This window comes from Nerophis ophidion, linkage group LG05 (assembly GCF_033978795.1).
Source record: "Nerophis ophidion isolate RoL-2023_Sa linkage group LG05, RoL_Noph_v1.0, whole genome shotgun sequence".
NCBI lineage: Eukaryota > Metazoa > Chordata > Actinopteri > Syngnathiformes > Syngnathidae > Nerophis > Nerophis ophidion.
The window spans coordinates 62,189,983-62,217,769 of NC_084615.1; the positions used below are offsets into that span (position 1 = coordinate 62,189,983).

General features: G+C 40.3%; 1 protein-coding gene across 1 annotated transcript in view; it reads left to right on the forward strand.

Moving 5' to 3' along the window:
* Positions 1-27,787, forward strand: part of efnb1 (ephrin-B1) — a 143,110-nt gene that overhangs the window by 46,934 nt on the left and 68,389 nt on the right. The window contains exon 3 of the mRNA XM_061901724.1: positions 1,920-2,197. Coding sequence (XP_061757708.1) covers positions 1,920-2,197 — 278 coding nt within the window. The remainder of the gene's footprint in view (positions 1-1,919; positions 2,198-27,787) is intronic.

Genomic DNA, 27,787 nt, shown 5'->3' on the forward strand with positions numbered 1-27,787 from the left:
AAGAAGAGAGCATGAGAGATAGAGGGAGGGTGGGGAGGAGACGGGATGGTCAGCAACAAAGCACGATGTTGCTATGGAAACATGTTTATGCCTCAGTGATGCATCATGTATCCAATTAGAGACTGATTGTGTCCATTTCTTCATAGACGCATGCACGTGAACCTGGGCGTGGAGTGTGCGCGCACACACACACACACACACACACACACTCACTCAAAAGCAGGGAATTATTGGTGAAATTGTTGGGTAGGACAAAGGATTCGCTGCTTTCTCTTTCTTACAGGCCTTTGAATTAGCAGAACCCCTCTCCTCAGTCTCATGAGGAATGTCGACAATCGTGCCTTACAGTTTTTCAAGCTTGTACCCAAAATTGCACTCATGACATCATCAGTCCCCCCCAAGAAAAAAAAAACTGAGGTTGACTGTTGGACCATTTTGCAAATTCCATTTATCATTTGTGTGATTGAATGCATTTATTCAGTAATGTCTGAAAAGGATGCTCGTGAATGATAAATGGCCTTAATCCGGTCACGTTCATTCTCTAAAATGTGACTTTGTTTCTTACAATGGCTGACATTCTGCCAGCAAAAGAGCTGGAGTCTGCCCATTGCATTCATATGCTCCTCTGTTTTAAAGGTCTTCTACCTGGGCCACACTGGTGTCAGTTATTTGTGGTGAAATGATGTGGGCTGTGATGAAATAAGGGGGTGCAGATAAGGTGAGATTATGCTTTCGCAGAGAGACAGTGAGGGTTCCTGCCCCTGATGTCTTGTAATAATGTGAGGGATCACAAAGAACAACAAATGCATTGCGCGCAGCTAAATCCTGCTTAAATCCGCTGGCATGGGCAGATCTCTCAGATAGGCTCGCTGCTGTGCTCACTGTCTGCAACCACAACACACACACACACACACACACACACACACACACACACACACACACACACAAACACACCCGTGGTCAGTCCGGCTGTCTGGGTTAATGCTTGGCTAACTGGGACAGCAGAGCTGAACCATGTTGACATTTTAAGCCTCAAACAAGTCCGGAACAATGATTCAGCCCATCTGACCCCCCCCTACCCCCTTCCCACCAGACCGCAACCTCAGCCCATTTTGCTGAACAACTATCTCACACACACACACACGCACGCACGCACGCACGCACGCACGCACGCACGCACGCACGCACGCACGCACGCACGCACGCACGCACGCACGCACGCACATGCTGACCTGCAAAAACATACACACCAGTGCCCTAATACACGGCAAGTATCCCGCACTCGTCACAAACACTTAAACGTGCACACGTGCACACACAAACATTCGTCTACCGTTCCCAACCTTTCTGTGAATAAAAGAGAATAGGAGTTGATCTGATTGAGTTGACAGCAGCGAGAGAGGTGGAGTGGTACAGTAAGGCCAGATGGATTATCTTAATCCCCGAACAGATGATCAGCCAGTGGGAAGATGGACCAGGAAGCCTAACCCCACACTCTTGTTTGCCTCCACATACTCGGACCTATGATGTTAAATGGACCCCATGTGACACAGAGGCCTTATATGTACAGTAACAGTATACTGCATGTATTATAGCCTGTCACACTGTGGCTCAAATCCTTTTTATGGCTGCCATTTTGTGTTTGGCCTTGTTGTTTCACTCCCTCAAACATTTGGTATGCTTTGATTCAGACCTCTAAGAATTTGTGCGCACTGAACATTGTCAAGCTGTAACTTGCTGTCTGTGTTTGTAGGCCCAAATTAACAGCTCTGCCTAAAAGCCCAATGCCAAAGGACTTAAGACATATAAAAGCCCAAAGTATTAGGACTGTATAAACTGTTTTGGAATTATGCGGCTACTTTTCCAGACTTCCTTTATAATGTGTTACTTACAGCCTGTCTTTTATTTGTACCTCACAGGTTTCTGGCTGGCAAAGGCCTGATTATCTACCCAGACATTGGGGACAAGCTGGATATCATCTGTCCCAAAGCAGATCAAGGCCAAGAGTACGAGTACTACAAACTGTACTTGGTGAAGAGGGAGCAGGCGGAGACTTGCAACACGGTCCTTGATCCAAATGTCCTGGTCAATTGCAACAAATCGGAGAAAGACATCAAATTTACCATCAAATTCCAGGAATTCAGCCCCAACTATATGGGCCTTGAATTCAAGAGGAACGTCAACTACTACATCACCTGTAAGTTTCCCATGAGAGATGATGTACTGTTGACATGGTTTAACATTCTTTGAAACAGGGAGGCTTGACGGAACAACTAATACACTCTGCTTCACACACTGTTGAACACTGTCGTGTGTGGCCGGGGGGCTCCTTAGTTAAACTGTCCTTTAATGGTGACTGCAGCATTGCCATGGCAACGGCCCAAAGTGATGTACTTGGCTAATGTTTAAGGTCAAAATAGACTTTTTACGTGAGGAACTCCTTTTTAGACCGACATGGGTAAAATTATTTTCATAACGCTTGCACTTAAATATGCAGATGTAGCATTTGGGGCTTGGAATGAGGAAATATTGCAGTGTTTTTACATCACATCGAGTAAACATGCATGCCAGCGCCAGCATTTTATGGCTGTTTAGTGTTTACATTATAACCCACCTGTAATAAAATCAATGGAATCTTTTACAATGTAATGGCACACTAGATGTATCTGTATTTGATTCATTAAGTCCCACGTGTTTTCTATTAAACAACTCCAATTATTTGTGTTGGGCTGCCATTATAATCATTAAAAGTCAAAGATAGGAAGGGTTTATTTTGTCATTTATTTGCTCAGTAATCAAATAATGCAGGGTACCCTCCATAAGCCGAGGAGCGTGGTTTACCACTGCCGTGAAAGGGGAGTTGTGGAAGCGCACGGATCACCTCCACAAGCATGGAACTAGCAACTAGCTAACCTTTGACTAGCAGGAGTGACGCAGCAATATGAACTTGAAATGGAAACCTTGCAACTCATGATTGGATTCGATTACTCTTTCTTGGGGTGAAGATTCGATTCGCAATCAATTTACTTTTCAACATTTTTTTCGCAATAAATACTTTTTTAGAAAAATGATAGCACTTTTTCCACCAGGGTACAGGTTATAAAAGGTCTTCTCGGATGCTGACATATGATGTATACGTCTTTTAAAAATTGGTTCTTAAAAAAAGAAGTATTCAACTTTAAAAAATAAATTGTGAATCAATATAGAAAAGGAATAAATAAGAATTGGGATTCTGAAGTGAATTGATTTTTTTTTTAGCACCACTATGAAGAACATTTGATAACTGTTCGCTTTCCTGGTGAAATACATAAACAAGGGGTGTCCAAAGGGCAGCTTGGAGGCCTTTTGCTGACCGCCGCTTGTTTTTTAATGTGTTGTCAACTTGTGGTACATTATAGAAATACGAACCCCGTTTCCATATGTGTTGGGAAATTGTGTTCGATGTAAATATAAACGGAATACAATGATTTGCAAATCCTTTTCAACCCATATTCAATTGAATGCACTACAAAGACAAGATATTTGATGTTCAAACTCATAAACATTATTTATTTTTTGCTAATAATAAACTTAGAAATTTCATGGCTGCAACACGTGCCAAAGTAGTTGGGAAAGGGCATGTTCACCACTGTGTTACATAACCTTTCCTTTTAACAACACTCGTTAAACGTTTGGGAACTGAGGAAACTAATTGTTGAAGCTTTGAAAGTGGAATTCTTTCCCATTCTTGTTTTATGTAGAGCTTCAGTTGTTCAACAGTCCGGGGTCTCTGCTGTCGTGTTTTACGCTTCATAATGCGCCACAAATTTTCGATGGGAGACAGGTCTGTACTGCAGGTGGGCTAGGAAAGTACCCACACTCTTTTTTTACAAAGCCACACTGTTGTAACACGTGCTAAACGGGGCTTGGCATTGTCTTGCTGAAATAAGCAGGGGCGTCCATGAAAAAGACGGTGCTGAGATGGCAGCATATGTTGTTCCAAAACCTGTATGTACCTTTCAGCATTAATGGTGCCTTCACAGATGTGTAAGTTACCCATGCCTTGGGCACTAATGCACCCCTATACCATCACAGATGCTGGCTTTTAAACTTTGCGTCGATAACAGTCTGGATGGTTCGCTTCCCCTTTGGTCCGGATGACACGATGTCGAATATTTCCAAAAACAATTTGAAATATGGACTTGTCAGACCACAGAACACTTTTCCACTTTGCATCAGTACATCTTAGATGATCTTGGGCCCAGAGAAGCCGACGGTGTTTCTGGATGTTGTTGATAAATGGCTTTCGCTTTGCATAGTAGAGTTTTAACTTGCACTTACAGACAAATTGTATTTATCCATCCATCCATCCATCCATTTTCTACCACTTATTCCCTTTGGGGTCGCGCGGGGCGCTGGTGCCTATCTCAGCTACAATTGGGCGGAAGGCGGCATACACCCTGGACAAGTCGCCACCTCCAAATTGTATTTAGTGACAGTGGTTTTCTGAAGTGTTCCTGAGCCCATGTGGTGATATCATTTAGAGATTGATGTCGGTTTTTGACACAGTGCCGTCTGAGGGATCGAAGGTCACGGTCATTCAATGTTGGTTTCCGGCCATGCCGCTTACGTGGAGTGATTTCTCCAGATTCTCTGAACCTTTTGATGATATTATGGACCGTAAATGTTGAAATCCCTAAATTTCTTGCAATTGCAGTTTGAGAAACGTTGTTCTTAAACTGTTTGACTATTTGCTCACACAGTTGTGGACAAAGTGGTATACCGCCCCATCCTTTCTTGTGAAAGACTGAGCATTTTTTGGGAAGCTGTTTTTATACCCAATCATGGCACCCAACACACCTGTGGGATGTTCCAAATAAGGGTCTGATGAGCATTTCTCAACTTTATCAGTATTTATTGCCACCTTTCCCAACTTCTTTGTCACCTGCTGCTGGCATCAAATTCTAAAGTTAATGATTATTTGTAAAAAAAAAAAAAAAAAAGTTTATCAGTTTGAACATCAAATATGTTGTCTTTGTAGCATATTCAACTGAATATGGGTCGAAAATGATTTGCAAATCATTGTTTTCCGTTTATAATTACATTTAACACAATTTCCCAACTCATAAGGAAACGAGGTTTGTAAATTCTACGGGAAAAAACAGCAAAGAGAGAAGAATCGAGTGAGAAGGATTATGGTACAAACGCACGTAGCCGCTAAAAGCAAGGAAAAGCGTGAATGCTCTTAAAGCACACATATGGCGGTTTATCGGCGCTAGAAAGCATAACGACTTTATTTTGTATTATTGTCGATTATTTGACTTATCAAATATCGGCCCAGGCCAAATAGCACATAGATTTTTTTGGGGGGATTTTTCTGCCTTCAAAAAATGTGCCTTTAAAAAGTCTGCATTTTTTGTTATTCACCTCCGCCCAAATGCAGCTGAGATATGCTCCAGCACCCCTCGCTATCCCGAAATCGACAAGCGGTAGAAAATGGATGGATGGATGGACTTTGGTTTTTCAAATGGTCTGTAAATGCTAAATGATCCGTATTTGTATTGCGCTTTACATAATACGTCACATTCACCCATTCACACACACATCCACACACTGATTCAATCAATTTTACTTTTGTTACTGTATGAGAAAAAAAAGAAATTCCCCTTTGTGGGATAAGTAAAAGTCTATCCTATCTTATCAAACACTGGCCTCAGATAGACCCCCATTGCAACCCACTACTACAAATAAATTCCAGCCCTGTAAGAACCTCTGAACCTAAAATGTATTGAAATTAGACACAATTATTAACTTTAGATTCTCAAAGCAAGTTTTTTTTAATCACACATGATTTATTATTACTTTTTGATATGAGCAATTTTCCCATGTCTAAGGGGAAGAAGCATAATTGAGGATCCTGTAATAAATATTATTTTACAGCACAAACTAGATTATAGCGTACACAGTATGACGCAGAACACCATGAAAACGTTTCATTGTTGTATTCTTCATAAAGAACTTGGATGCAGATGTTCAGCACCCTCTGAAGTCCAAATTCATACCCATGCCAAATTAAATAGCACATATGTTTTGCTTTTGTTCTGCGGCACTTCAATCGATATTTGTGAACTCAGCCTCGAAGTCAGAGAGTGTAAGGAAGCATGATGATGTTATCGAGTGGCTCCAGTAGCCACGTATCATGTGGGTTTGGAAAATAATTTCTTTAGGTTTTATTATACCCAAATGTCTTCAGGGAACACTTGGTGCATTAATACCCCTGCTGAAACTTTTTTCCCTGCTGTTTTAGCAGTGGAATATTAGCGTAGTATATATTTTTTCTGGGAAGTTTAAACTCAAGGTACTGGAATGTTTATTGTAATACTGGATAGTTCTGTTAAGTTTTATGTCAGAAGTTTTTGCGTCATAATAAAAAAAAAGTATTCTGAGGAATCAGGTTATCAAATAAGAATTGGTTTAAAATAAACAAAAAATGGATTCAAAAACAATTATTTTCAGATGTTACATTACAATACAAGCCCAAATAGAGGTCAATACGGGAAAAAATATTAAAACCACCTTTAAAACAATACGTATTTGTTAAGCGAAAAGAAAAAGTAATCATGAGTGTTGGGTAACTTACCACATTGTTTCCCACAGGACTGTGATCTATTTGCGTTGGTGGTGGGGAGGTCTGCATGACATCATCGTTTAATTTGCCATGATGCATGTGCATGTAATTGTATTGAATGCTTTAGGAGAGAGGAGTCGCGATGTGGGAGAGAAGAAAAACATGAAAAGCAAAACACATGTTTAGAAATTCAAATGAGCTTTCTTCTGTCGATTTCTTTTATGTCACAAACAAGACAGAGCCGTCTGTGACTGATTTTAGATAGTGAGCATGCCCACAGCAGCACACTTTTCATTGATAAGATCATGCCAGACACAAAGTTTTTGCTTGTTGCTTTTAAAAAATATTTGAATATCTCGAGGATTTGAATGCTCCCTAAATATTAATTAGCAACACTGATCCTCCCTGCTATATGTTCTTATTCTCTGGCAGACCAAGTGCGTTATTGATTGGCATTACTATGAATACCGCCACCTTTGTTCGGTTTACATTGTTTTTCCTTGTAACACCCCAGAAAAACATACTGTACATTAAGATTGCACGATTTTGAGAAAAAACACAATTGCAATTAGAGATGTCGATAAATGCTTTAAAATGTAATATCGGAAATGATCGGTATCGGTTTCAAAAAGTAAAATGTATGACTTTTTAAATCGCCGCTGTACGGAGTGGTACAGAAGTAGTTGCGTCTCCCAGTCAGCAGTCCCTCCCCTCCCCCCTCTCCCACACACAACACAGGAGTTGCAGCACGACTGCAGCATGAGAGGTTTACAGGTGATGCTTGATGACCTCATCAAACCGCCGCGAGTGGAGCATAACAACAACAAGAGTGTTGTTGCCGGTGCTGTAGCCTTGCTAACAAGTGAGCTCGCTGGGTGACTAACGACACCATGTCTGGTTCGGGATTATTTTATAGTGTCTCTGATGGATAAAAAACTGGCAATTTGCAATGACCGCAAAAAGTTGGTTATGCACGGAGGAACCAAGACGTCTTCCTTTAATACGAGCAATTTGATCTCCCACCTCTTCAAGAACCTTAAGGAGATACAAGATGAATACAAGCGGAAGATGGATGAAAAGCAAAAAATGAAAATAGTAGTACCGCACAGTTGTCGCTTAAAGACTCCGCCGAGAAAAAAGGAAAATAAAAAATAATCCACCCCAAAGTGAAAGCCCACGTTGTGGTCAGGGACAACGCACGCAGTAAGTCAAAAGCTCCGGTGGAGTTTGGTGGGCCTAGTCTGCCCTACATGCCACACACTTTGCAACTTGCAGTGAACGGAGGTCCCCCGTCTCAACGCAGAATTTCAGAAGCTCTGGCTGACTGGTAGGCCACTTCAAGCACTCACCACTAGCTTGCAGCACATTTTTGTTACTCATACAAATATGTTAGAGCAGGGCAGATTGAGCCCAGTTTATAATTTGCTGTTATACAGTATGCTAGGAAGTCTTGCACTAAAGGAAGACTATGTTATTGTTCACTTTATTCCTGTAATATACTCTGCTGAAGCTGTATGCCTTCATTGTTTTTGTTGATGTTGTTTTGAGGCATGTTTAAAAAAAATAAAAAAATATTGCACTTTGTGAAAGTCAAAGTATAGTACTTCTCATAGTTGTAGTGGGTATCAGGATTATCTCAGGGAGAGCATGTCCCAAATTCCAAGATGCTGTTTTGAGGCATGTTAAAAAAAATAATGCACTTTGTGACTTCAATAATAAATATGGCAGTGCCATGTTGGCATTTTTTTTCCATAACTTGAGGTAATTTATTTTGGAAAACCTTGTTACATTGTTTAATGCATCCAGGGGGGCATCACAACAAAATTAGGCATAATAATGTGTTAATTCCACGACTGTATGTATCGGTATCGGTTGATATTGGAATTTTAAATTAAGAGTTGGACAATATCGGAATATCGGATATCGGCAAAAAAGCCGTTATCGGACATCTGAAATTTCGATTATTCTCTCCAAATTTGCAATTTCGATTCCATATGCAATTTTTATATTTTCTACAAAAAAAATGCATACAACTGTGAAAATAACGAATGAAGGAAGACATGTTACTTGTAGACCGTCAATTAACATATTCTTGTCTCAAGGTGCCACACATTAGAACAACATGCAAAAATGTACTTTATAAATATTTGGTGTAATATTGTGTGCATGTGTGCTGCTCTTCTTAGGGTGTTTGTTGGCTGCTGAGTTTGTGAGTAGACGACACAAGGCTTTTTTAAAATAAGAGTGCTTCTGCCTTCCTGTCTTTACATTTATTTGTATCAGCGGTGTCGTCCACAACAACACAAGCAGAGGAGATGTGGCTAGCATTAGCTTGGGAGGGAGCGATTCAGTGTCTCAGGGATGAATGAATGGTCCCAAACACATGATTAGATATAATTTAAATCAGATTAATCACACATTTAAATTGGATTAATCATGATCAATCACAGGTTATTACTCACTTGTATGATTTAAATTAACTTAAAATACATCTCAATATTTTTGAAAAAATCTATTTTATTGTCAGAATATACATACAGGAACATTTTTTAAAATGTTTTTACTTGAATACGAGTCATTTATATTCACAGCTTGTTAACCGTTTCATATTTACCAATCCAGTCAGGGTGTATTTTGGAATTAAATTTGCCACAGACAGAGTCTCCTCACTCATCTTTGCACCAATGGCACTATTTGCATCTATGCATTGACCTGATCACTGACCGTAGACTGTAATAAACTGCGTTGCCTTTCAGGTAAAACCATCCGCGGTTAAGATAAACGAGCATGTCTGGTCAAAATAAATTGCTCGATTAATCTGCGTATCTACTTGATTAATGCAATATTTTTTGGTGATTAATCATTTTACAATGTTATTTTTGACAGCCATAAATATATACGTATTTAAATACTGTAGGTAGTAATAATAGTATTGCTTGGTAATGTAATTATTTCTTTTAACATACATGGTGATACCCATACTTAAGGTATAGGGGTGTAACGGTACGTGTTTTTGTATTGAACGGTACGGGGGGTTTCGGTTCGGTTTGGAGGTGTACCGAACGACACGGACATCATTAGTAGTACCGCACGTTGTGTAAACAATGCACACCGAGGCACCATGAATTGATTTACGTGGTCCCCCGACTTTAACAAGTTGAAAAACTTATTCTGGTGTTACCATTTGGTGGTCAATTGTACTGTACTGTGCAATCTACTAATAAAAGTTTCAATCAATCAAAAAAACAACACACGGCATACTAGCAACAACTGGGCTACGATAGACTGACCACACCTCCTCTTTTCACCGGACATGTCCTCTTTGCGGGGCTGTCCAGGTGGAGTTTCTTAAATGCCTCGAATGTCCGGCATTTTGAGTTTTGGTTGCGTGTATTTTCAATGTATGTTCAAGGTTAAGAAGGGGTTAAAAACAACAAAAAAAAGGGCTGCACGCAGCAACATTCGTGAGGGAGGGGCATAGACAGAGAGAGCGACAGAGTTATTATAAACGAGCATGCGTCGCCAGGCTCTGCTTTTTACCCATAGATTTATCAGATTTTATTTTTTATTATCTATAACAGAGGTGTTGAAAGTGTGCCCCGGAGGCCATTTGCGGCCCACAGCTAATGTTTTAAAGGCCCACGGCACATTCTACTATTAAAATAAACAAAAACATAAACAAAAGTGAAATAAAAAAGCTTAAAGGCTAAATGTAATTTAGAAAAAGTTGCAACGTTGACTAATAAAACAAATCTGTTTTTTTTTCTTTCAAACTGTCATTGCTCAAAACATAATATTGAATCAAAATCAATCTTATTATGAATTATTGACCTATCCAAGTTTCCGATTACTTCACATCAAATATTCCACTAAGAAAAACATTTTTGGTGTAAGATTTAGCAAATTTGTTAAATAAATAACCCAAAAATTATATTTTGTTGTTTTCTAACTGTTCCGAATATGAACTGAACCGTGACCTCTGAACCGAGGTCGCACCGAACCGAAATTTTTGTGTACCGTTACACCCCTCTTAAGGTAACATTGTATAACTGTATTATTCCACGTTGTGATATTAGTGCTTTTACACAAGTCAAGGACTTCATAGTATTGATGTTTAAAGTAACAGCTTGCATTTGTGAGAATGCATCTTAATGTGATTCAATGTGGGAATCCTATCAGAGGTTGTTTTGATGTTTCTGCTCTGTAAAAGTGTATCGGTAATACCATTTGCTGTGTAAAAGTGTATCGTAATACCGACTGGAGGAGTACTTGCCTGCGGTGTTTCAGACATGTAGGCTCCATCCCCGTGATGGTGCATCATTATTAGCCTCATATACTGTAAGTCTCTCGCGTCAGCAATAATCAGAGCTTGTATTTGTCTCTGTAGTGTGTTAATGTTGTTGTCCTTTGCAACAGGACATGCTTTCTTTATTTATTACGCTGCGGCTTGTGCATACACTGTGACACACCTCATCTATCATGCATATAATGGCCATGTCGGCTGCACGTGTTCCTATATGTGCTACTTCCCTCAAAGCCCAAGAGACAGACAGTGAGAGGTGAACATACGTGTCCTGCTTTTCCTGTACAGTAGAGTCCGCTGCGTGTTTGCCTCTGAATGCTTGCCTTGTGAATGCCTTTGTTGGGAATGTGGCGTAAATCAAAGGCCCAGCTTATCTGACCTGACTAACGGTCAAACATTTTTGAGACCAAAGGAAGATGCAACGGGAGTGGACATTCCAAAGTCCACCCGTACTTTGACCCCGTGGCTCCGTATGTCTTTTCCTTGATCATCTCAACCTCCCTTCCACGCTAGATTACACAGGCTGAACAAGCAATAGAAGTTGTGGGGTAAAGTAAGCAACAAATGGTTGTGTTTGTGTGGCTCCCCTGTGCCCTTGTGTCACAACAGGGGACGTCCACCAGTCGGTTCTGTGCATCCCAGGCAAGCTTTGACAGGCTTGTGTGTGTGTGTGTGTTTGTGTGTGTAGGACTGTAGGGCCTAGGGGGTGCTGAGGGTAAAAAAGTCAGAACTCACGAACAGAGGGTCACGGAAACACAGCAGGGGTCAGTAATGATAACCCTGTACTGATCTAAACGCCAGACCAGCTTCAGTCTGTGTCGTCCATCAGCACCCTTCACCCCCTCACACACACACTGTGTCACACGCATAACCAAACAAACTGGCTGCATTCATTGTGTTGTCTAAACAGGGGATTTGGAATGAGATGTTTGTGTGGAAAATAGCTGGGCTGTGTTTAGAGGCTTGAAAGCTCAGAGTGCACTGACTTAGGACTTCAGGCTTTTCAACTCAAAGAATTATAATGAGTAAAAAAAGAGAGGAAGTCTTATCTATATACTGTATATACATTGTGTACACACAAACACACTCACACAAACTGCTACAACATTAAGTACACTTAATACATGTGTTGGTTACATTATCTAGCTAAGCCACATAAGAAAGTAAGTATGAAGTACAGTTGTATACCAGAGTAAACTACTGACACGGTAAAACACATTGTTTAACTGGCATTGTCACCTAAAACGTAGCATTATTACATCTGATAATTCAGCTTCAATTGTCTTTTTTTGTTCAAAGTGAAAGTTATAAAATCCATCCATCCATACATCTTCTTCCGCTTATCCGAGGTTGGGTCGAGGGGGCAGCAGCCTAAGCAGGGAAGCCCAGACTTCCCTCTCCCCAGCGACTTCGTTATGTATTCCTGTAACATTACAACTCTATTTGTGAAATTATTCTTCTCTTAATTTTTTTTTTTTTAGTTATAAAATTAAGGGAAGAATAATTTCACAAATAGACTTGTAATGTTACAGGAATACATAACAAGATAATACAACTTTAAAGGGTGACTGCACTTTTTTTTTGTAATCTTGATTACCGTTGAAACTTTATTCAAGATAAAAACATTTTAAAGAGCAAACTTAACCAAAACATGAATTGATTGCATTATTAAGAAATGATGCTATCCGAATGGAAACAAAAATATGCATATCAGGTCAGCTATTATTTTAGTAATCGCTTAATCAATCAATTTGTTTGTTCAAAGCCTGTGGGCAGAATTTTTCTGATCAATACAACGCCGTCACCAAAACTGACATTCATTATTTATCCTTCCATCCATGTTCTACCGCTTGTCCCTTTTGGGGTCGCGGGGGTTTGCTGGAGCCTATCTCAGCTGCATTCGGGCGTAAGTCGGTGTACACCCTGGACAAGACGCCACCTCATCGCAGACATTCAATATTCTTTGTACAAATTATTACAAAACATACTATAGTTGTAAAAATAACAACAATGGACTGTAATGTTCCACGGTGTCATGGATGGATCTAAAAGTAAAAATTCAGTTATTTACAAGCAGATCTAGTCAGTACAATTCTTTGCAGATACAATTTCCAGCCTACATGTTTAGACCAGTGAGTATAAAGGTATATTATTTTATATACAGTGCATGTACATATCCTCCTGAGATCTAGCGCCCTCTGAAGTGTATAACGTGGTGGTATTTTATTCTCTCTAAAATTTGCAACTCTGACCAAAGAAATAGACCAAAAAGAAATGTCCACTGCAGATGACGTTGGTTCTCAGGAGGATATATATTGTCTGTCGACCACTGACTGACTTCTCAGGAAAAAAAAGGAGAGTGAGCGCTAGCTGGCTGATGTTTTGTGTGGTTACCCGGGCTCTGACTGTGTCTCCTATATAAGGCTCAGGCCGCGAGGCAGTAAACACAAGCAGTCAGTCCTCATGCGCTCTTCTCGTCCTCTCCCTTGATTTCTTGTGTAGCCGGCAGGGTAATCCTGATCCTTCCTGACAGCTGTCACTCTCCATCTCGCCGTGCCGCCATGGACTCTTGACATTTTCTGACTTTCACGCTGAAAAAAACTACCGCAGTGTTTGCGGTTTGTGTGTGTGTTGGGGGAGGGCATGCTCCCACAATCTCGGAGGACTTCCCCGTAAGGTTTTTGATGTTGTCACGTCACTTAGGTTGTTTGCCTCTCAAACCTGGGGAGCTATCTCAATTGCTAGCTAGGGACAGATAATCTTTGTCCAAGGATAAAACCATGAAAGTGTCTATTATGGTGTGTTTTGTCTACAACAGGGGTGTTAAACTCGTTTTCATTAAGGGCCACATCGCAGTAATGGCTGCCTTCAGCGAGCCACTTTTAAAAAAATAATTAAAATAATGCATGCGGGCAATAACCTGTGATTAATCAAAATTCAGATGTATCTGATTAAAAAAAAACATAATTTGACAGCATTGATATTAATGTGTACTATTAATCACCTAATATTATGCAATTGATTATTAGATTTTTTCATGTACAAATGAATAGATACATCATTCTTAAAGGTGATGAGCAAATATTAAACTGTTTATTTTTATCTTTACTAACATATTTTTGTAATACTCTATACAATAATGTAATATTTGGCATGATTAGATTACGTTTAAAAAATACTCATTTGTTCCTGTCAAAATCGAAATAATTATTTCCATTTAATAAAAAAATTATCCATCCATTCATCCATCTTCTTTCGCTTATCCGAGGTCGGGTCGCAGGGGCAGCAAACTAAGCAGGGAAGCCCAGACTTCCCACTCCCCAGCCACTTCGTCCAGCTCCTCCCGGGGGATCCCAAGGTGTTCCCAGGCCAGCCGGGAGAGATAGTCTTCCCAACGTTTCCTAGGTCTTCCCCGTGGCCTCCTACCGGTCAGAGTATTTTATTAACACGCATTTTTCCCAGGCTTTCGCGGGTCTCATATCAATCAATCAATCAATGTTTATTTATATAGCCCTAAATCACTAGTGTCTCAAAGGGCTGCACAAACCACAACGACATCCTCGGTAGAGCCCACATACAATGATGTGGCGTGCCAGATCTGGCCCCCGGGCCTTGACTTTGACACCTTTGGTCTACAACCTACGCTCAAGGTGTCTTTAGACCAGTGGTTCTTCACATTGTTGAAAGTACTGGACCCCATTAGTTTCATATGCGCAGTCATCGAACCCTTCTTAGTGAAAAATGAAATGTTTTTTTTTTTTTTTCAAATTCAAGACATAGTTATGTGTTTTTGGTACACTTTATTGTGGAGAACACATTCTAAGTAACAAAGACTTAATTTAGAGGTTGTTGGACACTACGGGAACAATTTCTAAGTAAAAAAGACTTAATTTGTAGTTATTTGGTTAGTGTTAGGGTTAGGGTTAGAGGGTTAGGGTTATAATGAGGCCATGCCGAATTAGGCATTAATAAGTACTTAATAATGACTAATGTTACTAATTTGCATGTTAATAAGCAACAATAATTAATGGTGAATATGTTCCCCATACTCAAGTGTTACCATGTTTTATTACTGGTGCACAAAATGAACCGTGCATGAACATCACCTTGTTCAGAGAACAAAACTAACACAGTGCATAAACTCACAACACATTACACACCTGCAAATCTGTGTGACTTCTGCTGTTGCCGTATCCGTAATGCGCCGATTGGGAAAAGTTTTTATTGAGACGATGAGTCGGGTGTGTTTTGACCTCTGCCGAACCCTGATGTCGACTCACCGGACCCCTAGGGTTCGATCGAACCCAGGTTAAGAACCACTGCTTTAGACTCAAGAAAATATTTGACAGCTGTATTTGACACAGTAGGAGGATCTTAGCTGTGCTCACACCTGACAGGATTAGAGTTAGAAGGTGTGTTGCTGATTGCCAACAGTTATTTTTCCAGCACGGGATATTTGCTTAACAACCTACACATACACTCCCACCCCCCATATGGATCATATATAATCTTATTTTAAAAAAACCTTCTTGCCATTGGGGGAGTTGAAAGTTAAGTTTGAAATCCCTGGCCAGGGTTGCGGCATATCACCAGATTTTCCGTACCCTACTTTTTCAGGGACACAAACACGCCAACTGCACACGCATCCCGCTCTTGCAGTTTCATACATTATTTTCCGGTTTACTGTACTGCAATAAAAGTATTCTTTTTCTAAAAAAAAAAAAAAAAAGTTAAATGTCATCTTTTAGAGTTAACATAAAATTACCATAATCAAATCACGGCCCCCTATTCAAAAGACACGCATTTGTCAGCTGCGCTCTTGAGAAGACAAAGGCATTTTGAATGTCAGATTATAGAGATGCAAATGACTCACACGTTTTCCAACTTGCAATTAAATGGGTTTTTAACATCTGGTAACCTCCCTCTGTAAAATCACGCAGAGATTTGAATTACAGGAAAGAGACTCTGCAGCACATTTTCTTTTTGTCTAAATGCTGGAGCCTCAAGCATGCTTTTTATCAATGTAGAACAAAGGACCCGTTGTGTTATTGCACATTTATCAGATAGTAGACATTTCAAATCACTTACAGCTTTTCTTACTTGTGAAATGCTGCAGCATACCGTTAACTTTTAAAGAAGATCTATGAGAAATGTTGTATTTTCTGAATTATAAACATTACAATTTTGGATACCTGTGTTAAACAATGCTAAAGCATCAAATCATAACGTTCATACATTTCGGCGTGAGCTTGCACGCAGTTTTGGATGGCGCTGGTGCAGGGTTTTGGATTTAAAAACAATGCATTCTATATATTAAATGAATTTGATCAAATATCTACTTACGATGGAGCCTATGAGAACCGTTCAATTCTGCCTATAGAGCCCCTAAAAAACATTTTCATATAAATAATGTAAGTATATACGTAATATAGTAACAGGCACATTTCTAATAAGATTTAATATTTGGCTATTTTGATCATTTGAAGCATACGCGCCGCATTAATTTCAAAAACACGTCACGTTTGCTCCCCCTCCCCCTTTATCACTGATTATTACTCACTGCAAACTTTATGAGAGCCAAAAAATTAGTTGTAGCAATACCAATGTTTTGATGCTAATACTAAAATTATTTTGTACTTTTCAGTACTTTTCTAAATAAAGGGCACCACAAAAAATTGCATCATTGGCTTTATTTTAACAAAAAAATCTTAGAGCACATTAAACATATGTTTCTAATTGCAGTTAAGTCCTTAAATAAAATAGTGAACATACTAGACAACTTGTCTTTTAGTAATAAGTAAACAAACACAGGCTCCTAATTAGTCTGCTGACGTATGCAGTGACATTTTGTGTCATTTACCATTCTATTATTTTGTCAACATTATAAAGGACAAGTGGTAGAAAATTAATTATTAATATACTTGTTCATTTACTGTTAATATCGGCTTACTTTATATTTTAACATGTTCTGTCTACAATTATGTAAACTTTTAATATTCACCTATTGTTCTGTCTGTTGTTTGATACTTTACATTAGTTTTGGATGATACCATAAATTTGGGTATCAATCCGATATCAAGTAATTACAGGATCATACATTGGTCATATTGAAAGTCCTCATGTGTCCAGGGACATATTTCCTGAGTTTATAAACATAATATACATTTAAAAAAATTAAAGAAGAAGTTGTGATTAGGGTTGCAAAGGGGTGAAGAGTTTCTGGAAATTTACAACGGGAAGTTGAGCTCGGGAAGTTTGGAAATATTTTCGGTTCATTCTGAGACAGTGGTGGTACATAAACCTAGCTAGCTAGAGATATTGGCCCCAAAATCACTTAACAAGTACAGGTACTGCGAGTTAGCTTGAGTGGAATTCTGCTGGAGTAGTCTAGAGTCATACAGTAACAAAAAAATTACACTTCCATTAAACTTAAATACCTTATATCAAATATATTTACCCCAGTAATTTCATCAACACTTACCTGACTGGATGAAGTCCTTGGGCTCAAAAACTAGTGTGGCCTCAATAGCCCTGCTGTACTGTGTAGCATGCTGGGAATTAACTGTGCATGTGATGGAGGAATGCACCGTGCAGGGTTGAAATTCTACTGAATTTGCATTAAATCAGGTTGTTTTAGCTTAAAATCATGCTGCAAGAACTAGCATGTTGCATTCAATGTTTATTCCCATTAATTTCCCATTAATTCCTGTTAATTCTCATATATTCCCGTTAATTCCCATGGAAAGTTTCCAACTTTGAACATCCTGAAAATTTGCAACCCTAGTTGTGATGCCAAAACATATCAACGTAATCATAGGAGTATCAACTCGATATGTGTTTGTACTTGATATTATTACAGTGGATGTTAGGTGTCGATCCACCAATGGGGTTTGTTTACATTTTGATGCCGGTGATCTACGGTATGTAGTGAAGCATGTTTAGCTATTCCTCGTCCTGCAGGGATGATACTTGTAAGAAACATACTTTATTTGTCGTCATGGAGGTGAGCATTAGTGATTTAGAAGTAGTTAAAACACTGCCGACGTCGGATGGACGTTTGCCGCTAGCTAGCTAGCCATGTCTCAAAGCATCTCTTTTTGAGGGCGTTTCCGTTCATTAGTTTTTAAGCCAAAATGCATCCGTTCTCCATTTTCTGTCTACACACTGCGTCTGTTTGTAAGTACTCCGTGATTGTGTGCCGCCGAACATGCTCCTCTGCTCATAAACCAGCAATGTCAGGACGTGACTTTGGCGCGGGCGCGGGGGGTTGCAGGACCTGTTCGTTTCACAGACGGTATCATATCGAAAATGATTCATTAGTATCGCAGTACTATACTAATAGCGGTAAAACGTACAACCTTACAACAAACAAAATAGAATATCACTTACTGTACAAGGTCTGCTGTCATTAGGATACTAACTGTTGGGACGTTCATATATTCCCCTTCAGATTAAAAAAAATGTCTCATAATCCTCGCGAAGAAATGGTGAGAAAGGCCGAGGAAACAAGAACTTTTCGTGTCGTCCTCGCCTGTCCCAACTTGTCGGATCATATTCTCAGCCATTTACTTTTCAGGTTAGAGGCATAATTTCTGATCTAGAATAAACTCACGGGGAGCAGGTAAATGAGGAAACAGCAGACCACTCGGTGATGTAAACATAGGGACACAAGCTTGTGTTCAGGGGCCGCTGTAAATTGTTTGTCTGCGCTAACACTCATTATAACAATATCACTTGGTTAAAATTCAAGTCATGAAATGTAAATGGTTGATTGATTGTTGGCGCTTTTTGAATGGTAATTTATTGGATTTTATCGGATTTTATGGGTGGAACAATGGAGCTTCCATTGACTCCACTGGACTTTTATTTACATCTTTTTAATATTTAGAATGCATAAAAAAAAAAAATCCATCCGTTGTCATGTCTTTCATAATGATTGTGAACGATAGGCAAATTTCCAAGAAATATGCAGTTCCCCTTTAAGTCTAGCTCTCAGCTTCCTTCTGCTTCATGCTTTAAAGAAACACAAAACAGGTAAGATAAAATGTTCTTTGAATTTAATCTTGGCATGCACATAATAACACCATTGGGGGCGCATGCAGTGACATACATGCTGCTAAATGCAGATTTTGTATGCAGTCTCTATTGATTGGAGAGTGTGCAGGTGTAACTGATGTAATGACCGGGTGAATCTATGTAATGTTTATGAAACTTATTTTTGACAGTGTCTGGGAAGAAAATTGTGGTGACAACTTCCAGATATACATTTAAACCGTTCACATTTTCTAAAATAAATGATGATACTTTTGAAGAGGTTGGGGCGTGGTTTCATTTGCAATCTGGGAATACCTCCACCAAAAAACATCTTGCAGACAGACGGAAAAACAAAGCATACCCAATATATATGATTGAGACCCGGGGTGTCAAACTTATACGATACTTTTGAAGAGGTTGGGGCGTGGTTTAATTTGCAATCTGGGAATACCTCCACCAACAAACATCTTGCAGACAGACTGAAAAACAAAGCATATCCGATATATATTATCTAGGCCCGGGGTGTCATACGTGTTTTTATGAAGGACCACATTGCAATTAATGCTGCCCTCAGAAAGCGACTTGTACCAGTGAATTTACATAAACATATAGCCTTTTTACGCTTTTTGCACAGGCAACTGTTTGCACTGGCAACTGTTTTGAAATGTTGGAATTTTCTACTATATTGATGGCTAACTTGCTTTGAAATCGTAAGTCAAGATGACTAGCAAATAGATAATAAAGTATTTACTTTTGATAACTTTTGGCCTTAGTGTGTGAATGTGAGTGTGAATGTTGTCTGTCCATCTGTGTTGGCCCTGCGATGAGGTGGTGACTTGTCCAGGGTGTACCCCGCCTTCCGCCCAATTGTAGCTGAGATAGGCGCCCGCGACTCCAAAAGGGAATAAGCGATAGAAAATGGATGGATGGATGGACTAGAATGACCATACGTCTTCTTTTCCCCGGACATGTCCTCTTTTGCGGGGCTGTCCGGGCTGTCTGGGCGGGGTTTCTTAAATGCTTCATATGTCCGGCGTTTTGAGTCAGGGTTGCATGTATTTTCAATGTACGTCCAGGGTTAAGAAGGGTTTAAAAACAAAACAAATTGTGAAGGTGTGCATACGCAGCAGACTTTTTGAGGGAGGGGCAGAGAGAGCGAGGGAACGAGGTAGTGGATTGATTGTTAATCAAGGCATACTTGGTTAACAGCCATACAGGTCACACTGAGGGTGGCCGTATAAACAACTTTAACACTGTTACAAATATGCGCCACACTGTGAACCCACACCAAACAAGAATGACAACCACATTTCTGGAGAACATCCGCACCGTAACACAACATAAACACAACAAAACAAATACCCAGAACCTCTTGCAGCCCTAACTCTTCCGGGACGCTACAATATACACCACCCGCTACCTCTTACTCCCCCCCACCTCAACCCCGATTACGTCACATCAAATATTCCACTTTGAAAAATGTTTTTGGTGGAAGACTTTGCATATTTTGTGTGTTTGCCATAAAAAACGTTTTTTTTTTTCTGACAAAAAAGGGTGGAAAACAAACAAACAAAAAAACAACATCCATCCATCCATTTTCTACCGCTTATTCCCTTTCGGGGTCGCGGGGGGCGCTGGCGCCTATCTCAGCTACAATCGGGCGGAAGGCAGGGTACACCCTGGACAAGTCGCCACCTCATCGCAGGGACAACACAGATAGACAGACAAAATTCACACTCACATTCACACACTAGGGCCAATTTAGTGTTGCCAATCAACCTATCCCCAGGTGCATGTCTTTGGAGGTGGGAGGAAGCTGGAACAAAAAAAACCTAAAAGATCTGAAGTTGATGTAGACTCCAGAGATTTAAGCGTTAAATATAAAATGTATGTAAGCACTGGCACACCATTATTATCATTTCCTGACCGAAGCAAAACACTTTTTACACTTTTATACTGAAACAAATACACCTAAAATTCATTAACAAAAAATAAAGATAAAACTACCAGCAGCGGTAAAGTTTAGATCCATTAAGGAAAAAAGAAAGTGAATTAATGTTTATAACTGAATACATTTACATAGGGCAGCAGGGGTTAGTGCGTCTGCCTCACAATACGAAGGTCCTGAGTAGTCCTGGGTTCAATCCCGGGCTTGGGATATTTCTGTGTGGAGTTTGCATGTCCTTCCGCCCGATTGTAGCTGAGATAGGCATCAGCGACCCCAAAGGGAATAAGCGGTAGAAAATGGATGGATGGATGAATACATTTACATATGCATACAAATGTGTCTTCTCTTTATTATTATTTCTTTTAATGATTAAGTAACGTTTATGACAACCTTTTTCCAAAACACAATATAGAATGTGAGATATAACAGAGCAATGCATACATTTATCATTTGTTTTCAAAAATTTAACGTGGGACCCCATTTTTATGACTTGATGGGGTCCATGGGAACCCATTTTGAAAATTCCTAGTGCCATCACTACTGTCACCAGAGGAGAAAAAAGGCTTTATTTAAATAAATATATTATTTTTAAAGCAAGTTCAAGTATCACTGGAAAATTTTCACCTAGTCCCGGCCTTGGCGTGCTGCCCGCCTTGGCAAGCATATATGTGTCCTCTTTTTGGGATTTCAGAATATGGTCAGCCTGTACTATACCAAATATAGTGTTTGAATGGCTTTTGTTTTACAAGTTATTCTTAATAGGCCTAGAATGTACACATTGTATAAAAAAGGCTTCCTAATAAAAGCCGTTTGATTTAACTGTCATCGATGTTACCAATTAGAGTTTTAAACAGCTAATCAGTAATACTTAGCAGATTTCCTTTTCAAAGTAAACCTTGCTAACAGCTCAGGTTAGCCCCAATGGAGCAGCATGGCCCTGGATAAAGAGATTTAACCCCCCACCCACTATCGTCTTGAGTGTTTATGGCGCACCGGTGTAATATGTGACTTTCTGCTTGCTTTGCAAATCTATCCAGACTGCCTATGCTACTTCTCCTTTGGATATTTAATTCCTCTGGGGGCTAGCCGTTATTGTCATTCGTTATTGCCTTTCGTTTATTAAGGAGGAGTTTGTTTAGAATGGGGAATGGCAGAGGTTGGGGTGGAGGGGTGCACGGAGACTTTGTTGTTGGGGGGGGGCTTCTCACGTGGCAAGTGAATAGTCGCCATTGGTTACGACAGAACCCTTCTCTCCGAGATGATATATTCATTTATTCATCTCAATTAGTCAGCTTCGTGCATCTCCCAACACGCACGCACACACACACACACGCCTTATTGGAATATTTTACCCCCCTCCTCGCTGTCTCTCCCTCTTCTAATCATCCCAGCCGTCATCACTCAGCCTTTAAGGTCCTTAAACGTGTGTGTGTGCCCTACTAAGACGGTGTTCAAGATAGCTTGGATCTCCTTTCTGCACACGCAACAACACTCATTCTTTGGTTTTCTTCTGCGTTTCATTGCACTTCTTCTCAAACTCATTTTTGCAACCTCTCCCACAGTGTTCGTCCTTCTCCGTGAACACTACTCAATAGTTGAAAGTAAGCTTCTTGGTTTCATTTATTTCCATCCGCAATGTCAAATCCATCTTAGTGCTTTTAAAACCTCAAAATAGCTGCAGGCAAAAAAAAATAAAAAAACGGAGACATTTCAAGACTGCTGGAAAGATTAATGTTGAGGAAGAGTAAATGTAACAGATAAGCATTATTGTCCTTATGGTGAAATGTTGCGGTGTGTTCCTGGATAAGAAAATATAAAGTAATGGCAGCTTATTTTCCTTTTAACACATGCAAATGCATATTTCCTCTTCCAGTCTGGGGTTGTTTGCGCTGTGCTTTGCCAAAAACACATATTCTTTCTTCTCGGGCCAATGGCTAAGCTGAAATCACAGCCCTCTGTCAGATGGGCCTCACTTTCCCCCCTTCCAAGCAGCCGTAGAACAGCAGTTTCTGTTTTCCAAGGCGCACTCTGAAATGGCTTTGTTTTCCAACAGCAACTCAGTTGCACCCTCGGACGACTCCTGCCAAGAAGCTCTCCTCCTGGAGCTGGAACCTGAGCTTGTTTGCACAATCTCATCGGAGAAATATGGATGTATAATTATGGAGGTTATTAGTTTTAATGTCTTATCCGTTCTAAGGGAAACCACTACGTGCTTTGCGGGCTGGGGTGGTGTGAACATTTCTCCAGAACGCCAATTTTGGAGAAAAAAAAGACTCTCGCTGATGAAATTGAATCTGCTCCGAGCAAAAGCAAACAAACATGAATCACAAAGCGGTGATAGAGATTGCTGTGGTTGTCCGTCGGATAAATAAGGAGTATAAATACTGCTCTGCCGGCCAGGACCAAGCCCGTTTCTGTGAATTCAGCTCAGTGGCTAGATGTCCGTGTTCCATTCCAGCACGACCGCAGGGACACAAACGCAGCAACGGGAGCAGACGGACGTGTGCGTGCAAACACAGAAATAAATATCCTCAAAGCCGCATAAGCAAATTCAAAGCTATATCGACTCATAAAGTCACACTCGCATGCAAATAGAGAAGCAGAAAGGCAAACAGTAAGCAGCCTGCACTGTTGTGTGCACGTGGGCCTGCACATTTCAAGCAAGTGCGGCTGAGATGAGATCTTCTCGGGCTTACTTTGGGTGTGAATGCTGGTGACCACAGTTGGTTGCCGTCTGATGGATGGATGTTAAAAATAAAGTGTCATCAAATAAGTATGTGCTATAATTCAGCCTCTCACATGATGGTTTGATTAAAATCCAAAACCTACAGATCTTATTTCATTCACTCTTTCTCTTCCTTTTCTTTTCTCCCTCCTCCATAATCGTTCTCAACTCTCTCCTCTCCCGGTGCACACTGACAGATCCTTCAGGAAATTGTTTCGAATCTGCCAGACATTTTTCTGATGTAGCTGTTTATTTGCGCTGGGGAAGGGGGCTCAGGGGATCCGTCTACCTCCCTCCAGTATTGGACGAGAGGTTAAGCTCCGAAACTCCTAACTGCCTTGCGCCAAAAAACGCTGATCCTCCAACAGCACGGTCTTACCGTGTAACCGATACAGGGGATGAGGAGAGAGGAGCACCAGGGAGGACGTAATCAGTGTGTGTTTGTGCGTGTTTGTGCACCAGCTACTATAGCTTTGTGTGTATTAGGATGTAATCAGCGGCATTTTCTCTGTGGTCTGCTGGGCTCTGTGATTGGGCTTTTGTCAAATAACAAGCCGAGGAAAGAAAAGTATTTTTCTTCTACTTCCTGTGTAGCCTGCCTGCCCTCAAAGCCTTGCTGGAGTTTGGCAGCTGTGGCCCCGACATCAAGGGCCGGCCCCTGGCATAAACACTCTATGCAGTTGTTTAGGGACACGAAGACTGGGTTATGGCGACCAGTCATTTCAGTAACTGATCTTCAATGTGGTCGCCGTGCTCTGCAGGTGTTTGTTCTACTTTGATGGACTGAATGACTCAATTGGATACAATTAAACTTTGTTTCTGCTAAACCTGGTCCTTTTTATAAGTTTTTGTTTGGTTTAGCAGCATCTCGGCGTCCATTCAGAAACCCATGGAATTGTTTCTCTATTTTTGTTTCTCCAAATATATGTCTAAAGAACATTTGTTTTTTTGCACAATTTTGCCCATTTATTGTGTTTTGTTTTCTTTTTAAGTTACTGTATAGCCAAAATGGCATAGCAGTTTTGAATTGGCGTTACTGTGGTAAGAGATATTGAACCCCTTTGGACTTTTCCACCTATTTATTTTTTACCTTGTCATGGAAACATTGGGCATTAACTGGAATAAAAACAATATTGAACATGTTGGATTGAACTGAATTGTAGTTTGTCAGTGTAGTCTTTTTTTTTTAAATTGTTCATATGTGATTATGTTTAGTAAATACAAATATTTACATAACTGGTTAAATAATAATAAGACATTGTTTTCCTAATATCTAATTATAAATGGACTTGAACTACATTTATGGTGCTTGTGTATTTTCTGCACACACTCCCATAGCCAAATGTACTAATGGTCACTGAGAGTAATACACTACAGCTGTGCTTCTTTAACCTTTTTCACCAAGTACCTCCTCAGAATGGGCAGCACGGTGGACAGGGGTTAGTGCGTCTGCCTCACAATACGAAGGTCCTGAGTAGTCCTGAGTTCAATCCCCGGCTCGGGATCTTTCCGTGTGACGTTTGCATGTCCTCCCTGTGACTGCGTGTGTTCTCTCCGGGTATTCCGGCTTTTTCCCACCCCCAAAGACATGCACCTGGGTTGATTGGCAACTCTAAATTGGCCCTAGTGTGTGAATGTGAGTGTGAATGTTGTCTATCTGTGTTGGCCCTGCGATGAGGTGGCGACTTGTCCAGGGTGTAGTCCGTCTTCTGGCCGATTGTAGCTGAGATAGGCTCCAGCACCCCCCCGCTTCCCGGAAGGAAATAAGCGGTAGGAAATGGATGGATGGAAAAACCACCTCAGAATATTGTGGTAAGTAATGGCCAACATTTAAAAACAGTGGTGTAGTAGGCCTAACTATTAATCAAAAACAAGGCAGAAGTTTTATATAGTACGTATATTTAACATTTTAGTCCACCCACTGTAACATTACACACAGTTTGAACAGTCACACTGTTATAAATTATTATTATTATAAAAATGTAACTAAGTGATTATTAGGCGTACCACTAGATAGAGCCCACGTGCTACTACAATTTGAGAATCACTGCACTACAGTAAACCTTTGTTTATCACTGTTAAAGGGGAACATTATCACAATTTCAGAAGGGCTAAAACCAATAAAAATCAGTTCCCAGTGGCTTATTTTATTTTTCTAAGTTTTTTTCACATTTTTACCCAATATCCCGAAAAACGGCTTCAAAGTGCCTGATTTTCACCATCGCTATATCCACCCGTCCATTTTCCTATGACGTCACTGCGTGATGCCAATACAAACAAACATGGCGGATAGAACAGAAAGATATAGCGACATTAGCTCGGATTCAGACTCTGATTTCAGCGGCTTAAGCGATTCAACAGATTACGCATGTATTGAAACGGATGGTTGGAGTGTGGAGGCAGATAGCGAAAACGAAATTGAAGAAGAAACTGAAGCTATTGAGCCATATCACGACAGACGGCGGCAATGAGGACGAATTCGGGGATCGCCTTCTAACAAACGATTGCAGCTTTTGACAACTGGTGCAACTTGAATCCGTCGATTGGTATGTGTTTGTTTGGCATTAAATGTGGGTGGAGGGAAAGGCTGGATGCAAATATAGCTACAAATGAGGCATAATGATGCTATATGTACATACAGCTAGCCTAAATAGCATGTTAGCATCGATTAGCTTGCAGTCATGCCGTGCGCAAATATGTCTGATTAGCACATAAGTCAATAACATCAACAAAACTCACCTTTGTGATTTCATTGACTTTATCGTTGGAAATGCATCTGCTTTGAGTGTCGCAGGATATCCACACATCTCTGTCGTAGCATCGCTATCGTCGGTAGCGATGCTACGACAGAACAGAACAAACGAGGGACTTTCGCATCTTTTGGTGCACTGGTGCAACTTGAATCCGTCCATTGGTATGTGTTTGTTTGGCATTAAATGTGGGTGGAGGGAAAGGCAGGATGCAAATATAGCTACAAATGAGGCATAATGATGCAATATGTACATACAACTAGCCTAAAGAGCATGTTAGCATCGATTAGCATGCCGTGACCATTGATATGTCTGATTAGCACACTCCACGTAAGTCAAATTGAATCTGTCCCTGTTCGTGTTGTTACTCCCTCCCACAACACACTGACGAGGCATGATGTCTCCAGGGTACAGAAAACAGTCGAAAAAACGGAAAATAACAAATCTGATTTGACTTGGTATGTGTAATGTGTTTGAGAAAATAGAGGTTTGCTTCCTGTTGTAACGTCACGGGTGAAAGGTCATTGCTCCCACAGCGAACAATTGAAAGGCGTTTCAATCACCAAATTCACCCTTTTAGAGTCCGGAAATCAGTTAAAAAAACATATGGTCTTTTTTCTGCAACATCAAGGTATATATTGACGCTTACATACTGTAGGTTTGGTGATAATGTTCCCCTTTGATTGGTTCCAGGCCTGGTAAATAAATTTCTGCGAATTAGGGATTATGGATTATAAATTTAATATTTGTATGGTTGGAGCATAAAAACTAAAAAACCCACAGTCACCTTTACAAGCCGCAAACTTTGCGAGGCACAACTGTACTACAATATTCACTAACCTGCAGTCAGTCCTATGGCGTGTTACACTGGTGATAATAAAGACTGAATTGAGGGCCACACAAAGCCTAATGCCGGCCCTGCTAACATCACAAGTATTGCATATATGCTTGTGTGTGTTATACTGCAGCATAAGAGCTACCTGCCATGTTGGCTGCAGTCAGCTTTGTTCAGTCTCCTGCAAGTTAGCAGGTACATGAGGGTCCCCTGGGGTTTAGGCACAAAGGTTGACACATGCACGTGCACAAGTGACAGGGACACGTGCACGCCCACACACCTGTGTTATTCTGTCTGTGTTCTCTCTCTTGTATTTTTAAGCAAAGCAGATGGGCCCACCTTTTTTTTTTTTTTTTTTTACTCCTTCAGTAATCTTTCCAGTGCAGTCACTTCTAGTCAGTTTCATTGGGTTTTATTTTTAAAGTCGGAATAGCAATCAGCTCTTGTCATATTGAGCAGGTTTAGGTGCAGCTCATATAATTAAAAAGACCCAGTAAATCCCCCTTGAGTGAGCACTTGGCCACCATAGTGCAGGAAAAGCTCCCCCGAACATGACGAAACCTTCTGCCAGAACAAAACTCAGGG